Source organism: Oncorhynchus masou, unplaced genomic scaffold (assembly GCF_036934945.1).
Source record: "Oncorhynchus masou masou isolate Uvic2021 unplaced genomic scaffold, UVic_Omas_1.1 unplaced_scaffold_871, whole genome shotgun sequence".
Taxonomy (NCBI): Eukaryota; Metazoa; Chordata; class Actinopteri; order Salmoniformes; family Salmonidae; genus Oncorhynchus; species Oncorhynchus masou.
This window is the reverse complement of record NW_027015171.1, coordinates 248,388-266,792: the sequence shown is the minus strand read 5'-3', so window position 1 is coordinate 266,792 and position 18,405 is coordinate 248,388. Positions and strand designations below refer to the sequence as shown.

The 18,405-nt window shown below is 46.1% G+C and overlaps 1 protein-coding gene across 3 annotated transcripts; it reads left to right on the top strand.

The window, feature by feature from the left end:
- The first annotated feature begins 25 nt into the window (after nucleotides 1–25).
- Nucleotides 26–18,388, top strand: LOC135537903 (equilibrative nucleobase transporter 1-like). 3 transcript variants are annotated; one of them, XM_064963912.1, is made up of 13 exons: nucleotides 4,137–4,281; nucleotides 4,795–6,270; nucleotides 11,121–11,250; nucleotides 11,865–11,911; nucleotides 13,216–13,292; nucleotides 13,683–13,775; nucleotides 14,795–14,934; nucleotides 15,870–16,021; nucleotides 16,263–16,406; nucleotides 16,495–16,602; nucleotides 16,855–17,041; nucleotides 17,253–17,376; nucleotides 18,068–18,388. In XM_064963912.1, the coding sequence occupies exons 2-13, from the start codon at nucleotides 6,078–6,080 to the stop codon at nucleotides 18,206–18,208; spliced, it is 1,536 nt and encodes a 511-aa protein (XP_064819984.1). In that variant the 5' UTR covers nucleotides 4,137–4,281; nucleotides 4,795–6,077; the 3' UTR covers nucleotides 18,209–18,388. The 3 variants fall into 3 exon arrangements, 2 of the variants coding, with proteins under 2 accessions (XP_064819985.1, XP_064819984.1); XM_064963913.1 differs by lacking the exons at nucleotides 17,253–17,376; nucleotides 18,068–18,388 and adding an exon at nucleotides 17,111–17,246 and having other exon boundaries at nucleotides 4,127–4,281; XR_010455296.1 differs by lacking the exons at nucleotides 11,121–11,250; nucleotides 11,865–11,911; nucleotides 13,216–13,292; ... (6 more) ...; nucleotides 17,253–17,376; nucleotides 18,068–18,388 and adding exons at nucleotides 26–708; nucleotides 800–903; nucleotides 1,161–1,263 and having other exon boundaries at nucleotides 2,550–4,281; nucleotides 4,795–5,173.
- The last annotated feature ends 17 nt before the right edge of the window (nucleotides 18,389–18,405 follow it).

The following is an 18,405-nucleotide window of genomic DNA, read 5'->3' as shown; positions in this document are numbered from 1 at the left end:
TTGATCCCGGGATGTATCACAACCGGCCGTGATCGGGAGTCCCATAGGGCGATGCACAGTTGGCCCAGCGTCCTCTGGGTTAGGGGAGGGTTTGCCCGGGGTAGGCCGTCATTGTAAATAATAATTTGTTCCTAACTGACTTGCCTAGTTAAATAAAGGTTAAATAAATAAAAACCCAAATTCTCATGCAACTCTCATGTACTTACGGTAAATTGAATGAGACGTCACCACGTCATGTTGCATTATTATTGTAGACACAGGAACAGGGATTTGTTAACCGCTATGATCTGGGGTTTAAACTACCCAACCAGGTGTCCACTTACAGGCCACGGTGTTTAAACATATTACAATTCAATATCGCTTTTTTCCCCTTTAAAAATTGCCATTATTGATATCTAGCTAGCTAGGCTATCCTAGCTAGAATGTCGGAGACCGTAATGTTTCAGACGCAGTTGTCGTCCATCATGGAAGCTCTATCCACCGCCGCCATGGCGGAGATAACCAAACTGGTGGACGAGTACTCCGCGTTTTTACGTGGAGAACTGTCACGGAAAAAACACGATAACGAAATCCTGATGAAAAAGCTGAAAGTAGTTGAAAACCGACACCGGAAAAGGACATCTACGATTGAACACGGTGGGGACGGAGTTGGCGCTGTGCTGCGCGAGAGACTTTGGAACGGGGGTTCCCTACCGCACCACACGCCCCGTACGTGTTTATGTATTTCATTTTAAATGCTTGGTGATTTAAAATCGATAGTCGAAAATGAAGTAATGTGGCCCCTTCTCTTTCCATGTAGAAACCAACAGAGAACACAAGCCCGACCCAGTCTTTACGCAGCAGGGTTGCAGCAGCGAGTGGAGTCATGGACCCGCGGCGCGGGCGGGACTAAGAACGGACGAGGTAGTGTAGCCGCACATTACACTTTTTTGTTTTATCAGCAGTAAAATAGTTAATCGTGGGCATGGCATTGATATTATTTACAGCTGAATTATAAGGTCTAATAATTTACATAAGGATTGATAAAACATTGTCAAAAACAGGCTCATAGGGTAAAGGTATTAATGCATTACACAGGCATACATACAAGTAAGTGTTTATGTAATTCGCCTTCCATTAACAATGCATTGATCACACTATCACCGTCTGTCCGTTAACAGACCACTGTAACAGACAAGACGGCTGAACCTGTTACCATCAAACAAGAGAGACTGGAGGACGGCCCAGGGGAATGTGGTGCTCCAAATGAACTGAGGATGAATGGTGAGAGAGACGAACCACGTTTCTATCCACAGTTTTTATACAAGGAAAGTCATACCGAACTTTATTTTATCACGATGGATGGAAACGGGACGTTTCGGTACAATTTTCTAAATGCCAACCGATCATTTGTTCATTCGACATGGTGGGACCTTTTTGTCTGTAAAATGAATTATGCGAGAAATGGGTATTGAAACGCCTCTGCGCCAATATTGAAATTATAACCGTTTTATCGAGGTGAACTTGGAGTCACGTGATGATATGTTGTGTGTGTGTGTACTCCCACTACGACTCGGGAAATCATGCAGTTTATTAGGCTACAGATGAAATAACATGATGAACTTCAGGGTGGTGCTGCTCCTTTCTGATTAATATCATTGGTCTGATTCTGGGGATGCTTGACTGCCGTTTGACAAATATTCTAGCTCCATAATCATTTAGGTTTAAAGTTTATTTCCAGCAATTCTACACATTTTGTAATGGGGTGCAGAGAATATTTTGCTGTTTTTAAAGGTAATTTTCTTGCAATTCTTTACATTTTGCCATGTCTAATGTGTATTCATGTGATATTTGAGTGACTCAACAAAATCTATGGGCTAAAAAACCTAGCAAAAAAAATGTTTAGTTGATCTGGACGTTTCTGACAAGTTATAAATAGCTCTCTAAGGTGTGCAAGTGTAACGGATGTGAAACGGCTCGTTAGCGTTTCAATCGGTGACGTCACTTGCTCTGAGACCTTGAAGTAGTGGTTCCCCTTGCTCTGCAAGGGCCGCGGCTTCTGTGGAGCGATGGGTAACGATGCTTCGTGGGTGACTGTTGTTGATGTGTGCAGAGGGTCCCTGGTTCGCGCCCGGGTAAGGGCGAGGGACGGTCTAAAGTTATACTGCTACACAATGACTGACATGACAAGAGGAACTGATAATGTACTACCCAATTTAGAAGTTGCACCTTGTGCCTTCTACTGTTCAGTTGAAAGCCAGACTGAGTTCCTGTTTTTTATCCGCAACAAGTCCGTTTGGTGGAAACACACCGCTGGTGGGAAAATGTACATATTTTCGTATGCAGATTTGAGAATATTGACATTAAATTGGATGGAAACCAAGCTACCGAGAGAGAAGGAAAGAGCTTAAATGAAATGAGGGAGGAAGAGAGGCCAAATTCAAACATCCAGCCAGCAAAATGCAATATTGCATGTTGATAGTGATGATGATGATTGTGGTGGTGAGGATGATGATGATGACATTGCCTTCTGTTCTCTATCCCCTGTTGTCCCCTCTCCTACATGTAAGCTCCTGAGCGTTCCACCACTCCACTGGTCGCCCGGCAACCGCATCCCACTGATCAGAGCAGTTTTGAGGAGGACTGGGGGTTCCAGAGTACACCACCAGGGGGTAGAGATGAGCTCACTGACTCTATGGAACACAACATAGAAGTGGAACATAGAACTATGGGACACCACATAGAACAGGAACATAGAACTATGGGACACCACATAGAACTGGAACATAGAACTCTGGACCATGACCTCAGTAGCAGCTCTCACTGCCTTGACCAGGAACAGCCTGTAGTAGTTGAGATCTGCCTCAAGAGGGAGCCAGAGAGCCCATGTCCAGACCTCAACCCACTACCGGGAGGAGAACCAGGCCTGGAGGTCGACCAGGGGGATCTGGGCCAAACGTACCCCGAGTATGCAGCACTGAACCTGGGGTACGGTGGCTACACAGACACCTCTGGTCTATTTTTCACCTACTCGTCAGAAAACCAACTACAACAACACACTTCCTCCTTGACAACGACCACAGAGGATTACGCATCGTTCCCGGGGAAAAACTCTGTTGTCACCTTCATGCCTGGTCACCATGGAGACCAAAGAGGAAATGGTGGGACTGTCAGAATTCGAGCTCCCCTCAGTAAAGAGAAGGAGGGGAGGTTCGTATGCAAGCATTGTGGGAAGGGTTTCCCCTACATCAGCTGCCTTAAGCGGCACGCCCTCAACCACACGAGAGAGAGGACGCATCACTGTTCCATGTGTGGGCGGAGCTTCATCAGACCCAGTCACCTGAGGAGACATGAACTGCTGCACACGGGGGTCCGACCCTTGGCCTGCACACTATGTGGACGCCACTTCTCGCATGGCGCACACCTCCGAGCTCACATGAAGACACACACGTGATGGAAGTGCCCTGTGTGTGTGATGTAATTGACTTCTTGTTTTACATATGATCTAAAGTTTTATGTGGAAAGACTTGAACCAGTTTTAAAAGGGGGGATTCCACGTAAATTCAAGAGTTCAATACATACAGTAGACTTCTGTTCTGTGGATTGGCCTTTATTGTAGCCTGCTGTGTTGCTAGGCAGTTTCTGAGTAAAATGCTGATGGTTGAGATAGCTGCTTTCATTGGTCAAGTTACTTTTTAATTCCAGAAGATGTATTTTATTATTGCTGTCAAATAATATTCCAAGTTTGTATTTCCATTTTACAATTAATGACATTATCATCAGAAATCCCACACAGAGCTGTTCTTAGGCACAACACGGAGTGTCTGGACACAGCCCCTAGCCGTGGTATATTGGCCAAACCCCCGAGGTGCCTTATTGCTGTTATAAACTGGTTACAAGTGTAATTAGAACAGGAAAAATGCATGTTTTGTCATACCCCTGGTATATGTCTAATATACCATGGCTTTCAGCAAATTAGCACTCAGGGCTCTACCACCCAGTTGATAATTAGATATAAGCAACTGGAGACAACTCACCGCTCACCACCATATTTTGGTCCATGGCCATGGTTCCAACATGGTCATTTAGCCAAGTCCCCAATGCCTGGCCAACGCTTGCGTCGCGTGCACCATGCAGCGCAGGTGGAAAGACAGACAGCGAATGGACAGGCACATCGCGGCGCCTGCGCGTAATGACGAGTTCTGTTTAGAGTTCGACCACAAATCAACAAGAGGATCGACATTGAACTAAGTGAAATCAACAAGAGGATCGACATTGAACTAAGTGGGATCATTAAACAAGGTGAGTGGCTGGTATATAGGCTAATATCTGAATGTATAGGCTACAGCCTATGTATGGCATCGTTTTCATAGCCTACGATTTATGATCAATGCTGCATGGTTGAACTGTGGCCAGTGTAATAATGGTCATAAAAGTTGCTCTACCATAGCCATACACGTTTTTATTGTTTTATGACAGCACTGTGTCGTATACTGGTCAACGTCCCGCTATAACCGAACTATTTTACTGTCTATTGTTAGGCGTTTTGGCACCATACTACAGATTGCGCGCAAAGAAAACACAGTAATGCAATGACCGCATGGCGGATTAGTCTGTAGCTAATCTGATGTGGTTTACCGTTATATGGCGAGTGTACTGTGTCGTCTGTAGTCTTCCCGCACTGTAATGTAGGCTGTATTATTGTATTATAATTATTTATCCTTAAAGTGTTTGATGTGCACTATGTATTATTAATTGTTATTGCATTATTACACTTGCCACGTGTTGTGATGCCTCTTTACTTGTATATTTTAGGGGGAAGATGAACAATCGCCTCTCTCTCAAAGCAAATGACAGGATCATTTATGAAATGGCAACAAAGGAATGAACAAAAGTCATGAGTTACACACTGAAGAAAAGAGAGGGAAATAAACACAAAGTGGGCCCGAAAGGAGAGGAAGTGAGAAAGAAAGAGGAAGAGAAACACATCTACAGACAGAGGGGCTATTAGAGCAAACTTTCATCAGTTTACACTGCAGGTTGAGAAACGTCACACTCCTCGTGGGTTTAACCACTAGGCCTACTATTATGACAACTCGTGTTCGTGTGCCATGAACTCAAATTCTACTGCGGCCACCACTACCACTTCAAGAAAGAGTTGTTTGAAATGTGTCATAAAATGTGTTATCTGTAACTTCTTCTGATACTGCAAGTCATTCTATAGACAGTCTACTGTTCTTCTACATTTAGGTCATTTAGCAGAGGCTCTTATCCAGAGTAACACAGTCTTCTATCCTAAAAAATACATTTTAAAGAACTTGTTGAGAAGGGGAGTTAACCCGTATATTTTCTGATAAGTGCAGTTTGAATTGGAATGCAACGCCTTATCTCTCCCACCCAGCAGTTCTCTCTAGTGATACAACTACTTTTCAGCCAGACACTCTCTAATACTCAAAACAACTATCAAGAGGGATAGAGAGGGAGAGAGAGAGAGAGAGAGAGAGAGAGAGGGAGAGAGAGAGAGCGAGGGAGAGACAGAGCGCGAGGGACAGAGAGAGCGAGAGGGAGAGAGAGAGCGAGGGAGAGAGAGAGAGAGGGAGAGAGAGAGAGCGAGGGAGAGACAGAGCGCGAGGGAGAGAGAGAGCGAGAGGGAGAGAGAGAGCGAGGGAGAGAGAGAGAGAGAGAGAGGGAGAGAGAGAGCGAGGGAGAGAGAGAGAGAGGGAGAGAGAGCGCGAGGGAGAGAGAGCGCGAGGGAGAGAGAGAGAGCGAGGGAGAGAGAGAGAGAGAGGGAGGGCGTATAGAAAAATTAAGAGGAGTCAGAGGATAGAAAAAAGGGTCTCTGAATACAGTGACCCAATAAACCCCACAGTAATAAGACAACAAGAACAGTCCTTTGAGTGACAGTTAAACAGGCAGCCAGTCAGAGCAGGGAGTCAGCCAGGCAGGTAGCTATCAGTCGGTCAGCCAGCCAATCAGAGCAGGGAGTCAGCCAGGCAGGTAGCTATCAGTCGGTCAGCCAGCCAGCCAGTCAGAGCAAGGACTCAGTCAGCCAGGCAGGTAGCTAGCCAGCCAGTCAGCCAGCCTGTTAATCAGGGAGGATGCTGGGATGCGGTGGGGGGGGAGTGGGGTTGCGGTACAGGCTGACCCTGGCCACAGGGCTGGTGGAGTGTCTGTGTTTTGCCGGCGTGGTCTTCGGCTGGGCATCGCTGGTCTTCGTCCTGAAGACAGATGGATACTTCACTGACCTGTGTGTCAATCTGACTACTGGACCCAACAGTACAGTGGAAACAGGTGAGTAGTTCAATGCTATTCAGTTCAATATGACATAGAATACAATAGTATAGATTGGAATATAATAGAATACGAAGCACAGCTGAGGAGTTCATACTAGAAAACTGAATGACCTGGATCTCTACTTCTCTCTATATTCATCTCTCTCTCTGCCCCATCCCCCTCCCCCACACTCTCCCTCCTCATCCATCCATCTCTCTGACTGTAGTGGACATGATGCACAGTTCTCCCTGGTCTTCATCATCTCTAATCTCTCTCCCCATCCCTCCATCTCTCTCAGACTGTAGTGGACATGATGCACAGTTCTCTCTGGTCTTCATCATCTCTAATCTCTCTCCCCATCCCTCCATCTCTCTCTCTGACTGTAGTGGACATGATGCACAGTTCTCTCTGGTCTTCATCATCTCTAATCTCTCTCCCCATCCCTCCATCTCTCTCTGACTGTAGTGGACATGATGCACAGTTCTCCCTGGTCTTCATCATCTCTAATCTCTCTCCCCATCCCTCCATCTCTCTCTCAGACTGTAGTGGAGAATATGCACAGTTCTCTCTGGTCTTCATCATCTCTCTCTCAGACTGTAGTGGAGAATATGCACAGTTCTCCCTGGTCTTCATCATCTCTAATCTCTCTCCCCATCCCTCCATCTCTCTCTCAGACTGTAGTGGAGAATATGCACAGTTCTCTCTGGTCTTCATCATCTCTAATCTCTCTCCCCATCCCTCCATCTCTCTCAGACTGTAGTGGACATGATGCACAGTTATCTCTGGTCTTCATCATCTCTAATCTCTCTCCCCATCCCTCCATCTCTCTCTCTGACTGTAGTGGACATGATGCACAGTTCTCTCTGGTCTTCATCATCTCTAATCTCTCTCCCCATCCCTCCATCTCTCTGACTGTAGTGGACATGATGCACAGTTCTCTCTGGTCTTCATCATCTCTAATCTCTCTCCCCATCCCTCCATCTCTCTCTGACTGTAGTGGACAAGATGCACAGTTCTCTCTGGTCTTCATCATCTCTAATCTCTCTCCCCATCCCTCCATCTCTCTCTGACTGTAGTGGACATGATGCACAGTTCTCTCTGGTCTTCATCATCTCTAATCTCTCTCCCCATCCCTCCATCTCTCAGACTGTAGTGGACAAGATGCACAGTTCTCCCTGGTCTTCATCATCTCTAATCTCTCTCCCCATCCCTCCATCTCTCAGACTGTAGTGGACAAGATGCACAGTTCTCTCTGGTCTTCATCATCTCTAATCTCTCTCCCCATCCCTCCATCTCTCAGACTGTAGTGGACATGATGCACAGTTCTCTCTGGTCTTCATCATCTCTAATCTCTCTCCCCATCCCTCCATCTCTCAGACTGTAGTGGACAAGATGCACAGTTCTCCCTGGTCTTCATCATCTCTAATCTCTCTCCCCATCCCTCCATCTCTCTCTGACTGTAGTGGACATGATGCACAGTTCTCTCTGGTCTTCATCATCTCTAATCTCTCTCCCCATCCCTCCATCTCTCTCTCTGACTGTAGTGGACATGATGCACAGTTCTCTCTGGTCTTCATCATCTCTAATCTCTCTCCCCATCCCTCCATCTCTCAGACTGTAGTGGACATGATGCACAGTTCTCTCTGGTCTTCATCATCTCTAATCTCTCTCCCCATCCCTCCATCTCTCAGACTGTAGTGGACATGATGCACAGTTCTCCCTGGTCTTCATCATCTCTAATCTCTCTCCCCATCCCTCCATCTCTCTGACTGTAGTGGACATGATGCACAGTTCTCTCTGGTCTTCATCATCTCTAATCTCTCTCCCCATCCCTCCATCTCTCTGACTGTAGTGGAGAGGATGCACAGTTCTCCCTGGTCTTCATCATCTCTAATCTCTCTCCCCATCCCTCCATCTCTCTCAGACTGTAGTGGAGAGGATGCACAGTTCTCCCTGGTCTTCATCATCTCTAATCTCTCTCCCCATCCCTCCATCTCTCTCTCTGACTGTAGTGGACATGATGCACAGTTCTCTCTGGTCTTCATCATCTCTAATCTCTCTCCCCATCCCTCCATCTCTCTCAGACTGTAGTGGACATGATGCACAGTTCTCTCTGGTCTTCATCATCTCTAATCTCTCTCCCCATCCCTCCATCTCTCTCTCTGACTGTAGTGGACATGATGCACAGTTCTCTCTGGTCTTCATCATCTCTAATCTCTCCCCATCCCTCCATCTCTCTGACTGTAGTGGACAAGATGCACAGTTCTCTCTGGTCTTCATCATCTCTAATCTCTCTCCCCATCCCTCCATCTCTCTCTGACTGTAGTGGACATGATGCACAGTTCTCTCTGGTCTTCATCATCTCTAATCTCTCTCCCCATCCCTCCATCTCTCTGACTGTAGTGGACATGATGCACAGTTCTCCCTGGTCTTCATCATCTCTAATCTCTCTCCCCATCCCTCCATCTCTCTCTCAGACTGTAGTGGACATGATGCACAGTTCTCCCTGGTCTTCATCATCTCTAATCTCTCTCCCCATCCCTCCATCTCTCTCTCAGACTGTAGTGGACATGATGCACAGTTCTCCCTGGTCTTCATCATCTCTAATCTCTCTCCCCATCCCTCCATCTCTCTCTCAGACTGTAGTGGACATGATTCACAGTTCTCCCTGGTCTTCATCATCTCTAATCTCTCTCCCCATCCCTCCATCTCTCTCTCAGACTGTAGTGGACATGATGCACAGTTCTCCCTGGTCTTCATCATCTCTAATCTCTCTCCCCATCCCTCCATCTCTCTGACTGTAGTGGACATGATGCACAGTTATCTCTGGTCTTCATCATCTCTAATCTCTCTCCCCATCCCTCCATCTCTCTGACTGTAGTGGACAGGATGCACAGTTATCTCTGGTCTTCATCATCTCTAATCTCTCTCCCCATCCCTCCATCTCTCTGACTGTAGTGGACATGATGCACAGTTCTCTCTGGTCTTCATCATCTCTAATCTCTCTCCCCATCCCTCCATCTCTCTCAGACTGTAGTGGACATGATGCACAGTTCTCCCTGGTCTTCATCATCTCTAATCTCTCTCCCCATCCCTCCATCTCTCTCAGACTGTAGTGGACATGATGCACAGTTCTCTCTGGTCTTCATCATCTCTAATCTCTCTCCCCATCCCTCCATCTCTCTCTGGTCTTCATCATCTCTAATCTCTCTCCCCATCCCTCCATCTCTCAGACTGTAGTGGACAGGATGCACAATTCTCTCTGGTCTTCATCATCTCTAATCTCTCTCCCCATCCCTCCATCTCTCTCTCTGACTGTAGTGGACATGATGCACAGTTCTCTCTGGTCTTCATCATCTCTAATCTCTCTCCCCATCCCTCCATCTCTCTCTCTGACTGTAGTGGACATGATGCACAGTTCTCTCTGGTCTTCATCATCTCTAATCTCTCTCCCCCATCCCTCCATCCTCTCTCTCTCCCCATCCCCATCTCCTCATGATGCATTCTCCCTGGTCTTCATCATCTCTAATCTCTCTCCCCATCCCTCCATCTCTCTGACTGTAGTGGACATGATGCACAGTTCTCCCTCCATCTCTCTGGTCTTCATCATCTCTAATCTCTCTCCCCATCCCTCCATCTCTCTCTCTGACTGTAGTGGACATGATGCACAGTTCTCCCTGGTCTTCATCATCTCTAATCTCTCTCCCCATCCCTCCATCTCTCTGACTGTAGTGGACATGATGCACAGTTCTCTCTGGTCTTCATCATCTCTAATCTCTCTCCCCATCCCTCCATCTCTCTCTGGTCTTCATCATCTCTAATCTCTCTCCCCATCCCTCCATCTCTCAGACTGTAGTGGACATGATGCACAGTTCTCTCTGGTCTTCATCATCTCTAATCTCTCTCCCCATCCCTCCATCTCTCTCTGACTGTAGTGGACATGATGCACAGTTCTCCCTGGTCTTCATCATCTCTAATCTCTCTCCCCATCCCTCCATCTCTCTCAGACTGTAGTGGACATGATGCACAGTTCTCTCTGGTCTTCATCATCTCTAATCTCTCTCCCCATCCCTCCATCTCTCTGACTGTAGTGGACATGATGCACAGTTCTCTCTGGTCTTCATCATCTCTAATCTCTCTCCCCATCCCTCCATCTCTCAGACTGTAGTGGACATGATGCACAGTTCTCTCTGGTCTTCATCATCTCTAATCTCTCTCCCCATCCCTCCATCTCTCTCTGACTGTAGTGGACATGATGCACAGTTCTCCCTGGTCTTCATCATCTCTAATCTCTCTCCCCATCCCTCCATCTCTCTCAGACTGTAGTGGACATGATGCACAGTTCTCTCTGGTCTTCATCATCTCTAATCTCTCTCCCCATCCCTCCATCTCTCTGACTGTAGTGGACATGATGCACAGTTCTCTCTGGTCTTCATCATCTCTAATCTCTCTCCCCATCCCTCCATCTCTCTCAGACTGTAGTGGACATGATGCACAGTTCTCTCTGGTCTTCATCATCTCTAATCTCTCTCCCCATCCCTCCATCTCTCAGACTGTAGTGGACATGATGCACAGTTCTCTCTGGTCTTCATCATCTCTAATCTCTCTCCCCATCCCTCCATCTCTCTCAGACTGTAGTGGACATGATGCACAGTTCTCTCTGGTCTTCATCATCTCTAATCTCTCTCCCCATCCCTCCATCTCTCTCAGACTGTAGTGGACATGATGCACAGTTCTCTCTGGTCTTCATCATCTCTAATCTCTCTCCCCATCCCTCCATCTCTCTCAGACTGTAGTGGACATGATGTACAGTTCTCTCTGGTCTTCATCATCTCTAATCTCTCTCCCCATCCCTCCATCTCTCTCAGACTGTAGTGGACAGGATGCACAATTCTCTCTGGTCTTCACCGTCACCTCCTTTATGAACAACTTCCTCACGCTTCCCAACGGATTCATCTTCGACCGCTTCGGCACCATGGCAACGAGGCTTCTGGGAATGTGAGTCTTTTTTTCAACTACAGAAATCCAGGCTTCATTGCTAGGGCCCATAGTTTTTCCTGCCCTGGTCAGGTAAGGATGGCAATATACCCATATACAATGTGATGTATGGCATATCCATTGCAAATAATTCTTACAATGTCAACATTTAAAGAGTATAACGAGGTCCTGACCTCTGACCAGTATTTCCAGGACATCCTCAGAGTTTTATTTACACATAGTCAATAAATTACAAGTCTTCAGTAAGTTTATACCTAGACCGTCGGCGAGACCAGAGAGAGTCACTGAGTCTAAAGGGGGTGGGAAGGTGAGGGTCCATTCCTGGTTTACTCAGTCATTGTTGTTGTAGAATGTGTGTAGGCAGTTTATACCTAGACCGTCGCCTAGACCAGAGAGAGTCACTGAGTCTAAAGGGGGTGGGAAGGTGAGGGTCCAGTCCTGGTTTACTCAGTCATTGTTGTTGTAGAATGTGTGTGCATATTTTAATCTTAGTTCTACACGGTTATTGAGGTTGTCTTCTGACCCACTGAGAAATGTGTCACGACTAAAGTTTAACAGACCATAACCCACTGTGTGACACCTCTATATCCACCTCTGCTCTGTATTCCCCTCAGATGTCTCTACACCACTGGTACACTGATGGTTGCCTTCTCCAGTTCAGGTGAACATAGACTGCACAGTAGAACGGTTGTTATTCAATCAGAACAGCTCTTGGTGTTCGTGTATTTGATAAATGAACAAAGACAATCAATCAAATGTATTTCTAAAGCTCTATTTACATCAGCAGATGACACAAAGGGCTTGTAAGGAAACCCAGTCTAAAACCCTAAACAGCAAGCACTGCAGATGTAGAAGCACAGTGGCTAGGAAAAACTCCATAGAAAGCCCAAAACCTAGAGAGGAACCAGGCTCTGGCTGTTCCCGGTGGAAATTATAAGAGTACATGGCCATTAAGGCCAGATCGTTCTTCAAGATGTTCGAACGTTCATAGATGACCAGCAGGGTCAAATAATAATCACAGTGGTTGTAGAGGGTGCAGCAGGTCAGCACCTCAGGAGTAAGTGTCAGTTGGCTTTTCATTGCCGAGCATTCAGAGATCGAGAGAGAGAGACACCGGGAGAAGGAGAGAGAGAGGTCGAGAGAGAGAGACACCGGGAGAAGGAGAGAGAGGTCGAGAGAGAGAGACACCGGGAGAAGGTGAGAGAGAGGTCGAGAGAGAGAGACACCGGGAGAAGGAGAGAGAGAGGTCGAGAGAGACAGACACCGGGAGAAGGAGAGAGAGAGGTCGAGAGAGAGAGACACCGGGAGAAGGAGAGAGAGAGGGACACCGGGAGAAGGAGAGAGAGAGGTCGAGAGAGAGGGACACCGGGAGAAGGAGAGAGAGGGTCGAGAGAGAGAGACACTGGGAGAAGGAGAGAGAGAGGTCGAGAGAGAGACACCGGGAGAAGGAGAGAGAGAGGGACACCGGGAGAAGGAGAGAGAGAGGTCGAGAGAGAGGGACACCGGGAGAAGGAGAGAGAGAGGTCGAGAGAGAGGGACACTGGGAGAAGGAGTGAGAGAGAGATCGAGAGACACCGGGAGAAGGAGAGAGAGAGGTCGAGAGAGAGGGACACCGGGAGAAGGAGAGAGAGAGGGACACTGGGAGAAGGAGTGAGAGAGAGATCGAGAGATACCGGGAGAAGGAGAGAGAGAGGTCGAGAGAGAGAGACACCGGGAGAAGGAGAGAGAGAGGTCAAGAGAGAGAGACACCGGGAGAAGGAGAGAGAGGGTTGAAACAGCAGGTCCTGGATAAGGTAGCACGTCAGGCAGACCAGCAGAAACTGGAGCAGCAGTACGACCAGGTGGACTCGGGACGGGGACCTGCAAAAGCATTAGGAAGAGCACATTCCTAGTGTTGGATGTTGGATGAGTAAATATTGATCCAGGCTGAACTTGGCCTATGCTGTCTGTGTCTCTCTCTCATAGCTCTGTCCATGCTGCTGTTCCCAGCCCTGTCCTTCATCGCAGTGGGAGGTATAATGTTCCTCATCACAAACATACAGGTACAGCAGCTTGCCATGACTCCTCAGTTTCAGCTCCAGACAGGACAAACACTATTCATTACATCTGTGTAACAGGTGTATGTCACACTATTTTGTCTGTGTAACAGGTGTATGTCACACTATTTTGTCTGACACATAAAACTGATATTTATTCAGTAAATACTGTATTTATACTGTGTACTATATGGATACTGTATTTCTCTGTATACTAAATGGATACTGTATTTCTCTGTATACTAAATGGATACTGTATTTCTCTGTATACTAAATGGATACTGTATTTATACTGTGTACTATATGGACACTGTATTTATACTGTGTACTATATGGGTGGATGTATTCTTCTTGGATGAATGTCCACAGTTGTTGAACTGTTGTTTGCTACCATAGGTTGGGAACCTATTTGGCTCCCATCGTTCCACCATCATCACCCTCTATAATGGAGCCTTCGACTCTTCCTCTGCTGTCTTCCTCATCATCAAGGTATCACAGAACGCACACATACTGTAGCCTACAGGACAGAGGCCTCTGAGAGAAAAATGTTCTGCTCGTCAGGTTACTAGATAACTGCCTTAAAAAGGCCAAGTGTATAAAACAGATGAATTTGTATATATTGTAGATATATCCCATATATTGATTACATTTGTATATATTGTAGATATATCCCATATATTGATTATATTTGTATATATTGTAGATATATCCCATATATTGATTATATTTGTATATATTGTAGATATATCCCATATATTGATTATATTTGTATATATTGTAGATATATCCCATATATTGATTATATTTGTATATATTGTAGATATATCCCATATATTGATTACATTTGTATATATTGTAGATATATCCCATATATTGATTATATTTGTATATATTGTAGATATATCCCATATATTGATTATATTTGTATATATTGTAGATATATCCCATATATTGATTACATTTGTATATATTGTAGATATATCCCATATATTGATTATATTTGTATATATTGTAGATATATCCCATATATTGATTATATTTGTATATATTGTAGATATATCCCATATATTGATTATATTTGTATATATTGTAGATATATCCCATATATTGATTATATTTGTATATATTGTAGATATCCCATATATTGATTATATTTGTATATATTGTAGATATATCTCATATATTGATTAAATTTGTATATATTGTAGATATATCCCATATATTGATTATATTTGTATATATTGTAGATATATCCCATATATTGATTATATTTGTATATATTGTAGATATATCCCATATATTGATTATATTTGTATATATTGTAGATATATCCCATATATTGATTATATTTGTATATATTGTAGATATATCTCATATATTGATTAAATTTGTATATATTGTAGATATATCCCATATATTGATTATATTTGTATTATATGTAGTCATGGTGGTTTAATAGCTATCCATTGGTGGCTCAGCTTGTCCATCTCTCTCTCCCTCTGTCTCAGGTGATGTATGAAGGAGGGGTCTCCCTCCGCTCCTCCTTCCTCATTCTCTCTGTCTGCAGTGTCATCCACCTCCTCAGGACGTTCTTCCTCATGCCCAACACCCACATCCCCTACCCACTCCCTGAGGGCTTCACCTATGGGTGAGAACTCCCACCCACATCCCCTACCCACTCCCTGAGGGCTTCACCTATGGGTGAGAACTCCCACCCACATCCCCTACCCACTCCCTGAGGGCTTCACCTATGGGTGAGAACTCCCACCCACATCCCCTACCCACTACCTGAGGGCTTCACCTATGGGTGAGAACTCCCACCCACATCCCCTACCCACTACCTGAGGGCTTCACCTATGGGTGAGAACTCCCACCCACATCCCCTACCCACTCCCTGAGGGCTTCACCTATGGGTGAGAACTCCCACCCACACCCCTACCCACTCCCTGAGGGCTTCACCTATGGGTGAGAACTCCCACCCACATCCCCTACCCACTCCCTGAGGGCTTCACCTATGGGTGAGAACTCCCACCCACACCAACTACCCACTCCCTGAGGGCTTCACCTATGGGTGAGAACTCCCACCCACATCCCCTACCCACTCCCTGAGGGCTTCACCTATGGGTGAGAACTCCCACCCACATCCCCTACCCACTCCCTGAGGGCTTCACCTATGGGTGAGAACTCCCACCCACATCCCCTACCCACTCCCTAAGGGCTTCACCTATGGGTCAGAACTACAACTCCCACACATACGACAGTATTCATCTGACCAGGCCCTATGATACATAATGCCATAGTATGTATGGGGGTTGTAGTTGTCACCTAGAGAACTACGACTCACATAGGGCCTGGGGGGTTTCCAGACCATGGAGTGTTTCCCTTTCAGATTACTTGGGCAGGAAAAAGTCCTGTACATGTTCATAGATAAATGCAAAACGAAATTAAATGATTATTAGTGTTTGGCATTTAACAAATGGTATTGAATTGTTAGGTTCGTCTCAATGCCATCCATTCATATCAGATGGGTGACCCTGATGATAAAACATATTTCATTATACTCTGATGCTTCCTTTTCAACAGCGTAAGCCCTGGGAAGTCCAACAGCTACAACGTAGAGGAGATTGAGAAGACGCGAGAGACGGGGATGACATCGGAGGGGGAGGGGCCAGCTGAGACCGACGACATGCCCCTACAGCCTGATGATGGGCAGCAGTCGGAAGACTCTGGGAAAGGTGTCGTTTGGCCAACTACAATCTTTAATCTGGCTGGGGAATGGAAGGTGCTGTGTGGCTCAGTCGGTAGAGCATGGCGCTTGCAACGCCAAGCGCCGTGGGTTCGATTCCCGCTGGGGCCACCCATATGTAAAAGTAGTGGCCCCAGCCGACTTGTAAGTCGCTTTGGACAAAAGCGTCTGCTAAATGGGATATATTATTATTATTATTATTGACTCAAATGTTCTCCTCTCTCTCTCAGTGGCCAGTTTCAGGAGCTGTGTGCAGTCGTGGTTCTTCCTGTGGCATCTGGTGTGGCTGTCTGTCATGCAGCTGAGACACTACCTCTTCATCGGAACACTGAACCCCATGCTCAACCGGTTGGCCGACAACGACTCAGCCCTGGGTAAACCACACACATGAACACACGCATGCACACACCAAAGCATAGGTTCACTGAAATAATCTAAATACTTTCTCTCCCTCTCTCTCAGTGAGTCAGTACACCAATGCCTTTGCCTTCACCCAGCTCTGTGGGGTCCTCTGTGCTCCCTGGAACGGCCTCATCATGGACAGACACAAGGGGAAGCCTCTGGCTCCAGGTGGGTCACATGGCTCTAGCTTAGCAACAACAGGATGGTGTTCAATAGAGCACAAAGTAGCTAAATGTTAAGCAATTAAAGACAAAAATGGGTATCCTTATTTGTCCAGGTAGTAGGCCTACCTTCTGTTTCAGTCTAGAATATATACATTTTAATCCTATTTCATGCCTCATGAGCATGGCCATGGTTCTGGTGTGTGTGTCCATCATCATCATCCTCACCCAACCTTTCTCTCACCTTCTCCCTCTATAGGAGAAACAGATAAGGAGGCAGACCTGAGCTCCTCCTCTCTCTCCCTCTTCCTCACCTCTCTCCAGTGCCTCCTCTTCTCCATCTGCGCCTCCTCGCCTCTCCTCCCTCTCCAGTACCTCACCTTCATCCTGCAGGTCCTCAACCGCTCCTTCCTCTACGGAGGCAACGCAGCCTTCATCAGCATCGCGTGAGTGATAGAGACAGATCGTTGGGGCAGAGTGGCATTAATAGAGAGATCTAACAGGAAGGAAATAAGTTTTCCTGGGGTCCACTTTGGGAAGCTGTATGGTTTGGTGATGTCTTTCTCCTTCCAGCCCTCTCTCACCAGTTTTCCTGGGGTCCACTTTGGGAAGCTTTAGTTTGGTGATGTCTTTCTCCTTCCTGCCCTCTCTCACCAGTTTTCCTGGGGTCCACTTTGGGAAGCTGTATGGTTTGGTGATGTCTCTGTCTGCCGTGGTGTCACTGCTGCAGTACCCCTGTTTCGCCCTGGTCAAAGGAGCCCTAGGTGGAGACCCCTTCTATGTGAGTGGGTCATACATACATACAGTCACTAGATGACTAACCTCGTCCCCAGGATCAGTTGCTATCAGGAGAGAACCACAGGGTGGATGAGATTAGTAGATGTACTGTGCTGTACTTGCCACAAAGTAAATATTGAACTGTCTTTGTTGAACCTCATAACACAGAAACCGTGTAACTTGCAGTTGGCCTACTTTGTGTAAGGTTAAGGCTACGCTCTCAATAGGGCTGTCTTTGTTGAACCTCATAACACAGAAACCGTGTAACTTGCAGTTGACCTACTTTGTGTAAGGTTAAGGCTATGCTCTCAATAGGGCTGTCTTTGTTGAACCTCATAACACAGAAACCGTGTAACTTGCAGTTGGCCTACTTTGTGTAAGGTTAAGGCTACGCTCTCAATAGGGCTGTCTTTGTTGAACCTCATAACACAGAAACCGTGTAACTTGCAGTTGGCCTACTTTGTGTAAGGTTAAGGCTACGCTCTCAAAAGGGCTGTCTTTGTTGAACCTCATAACACAGAAACCGTGTAACTTGCAGTTGGCCTACTTTGTGTAAGGTTAAGGCTACGCTCTCAAAAGGGCTGTCTTTGTTGAACCTCATAACACAGAAACCGTGTAACTTGCAGTTGGCCTACTTTGTGTAAGGTTAAGGCTACGCTCTCAATAGGGCTGTCTTTGTCGTCTTTCCTCCTCAGGTGAACATCGCTCTGACTCTCCTCACTCTACTGGCGTTCATCCATCCAATCAACATCTTCTACCACTGCAGGAAACTGACCAATCAGAGGGAGGATATGGCCGGCGGTGCTGCCATCACATTGGCTGAGGCCAAAATGTAGGGGACATTACATGATGGTCCTGAGCCAAGGGAAACAGGAATTGTCTTATTTCTAATTGTTGAAAGGGAATATGTGAAAATGTCAAATAATAAAATGCTTTTTTATACTTGTTTTACAGTAATCCCATATTCCATCAGTATGTTTTGTTGGATAGTTGTCAATAAAAATGATTATCCATTATTGTGTCCTCATTTTTA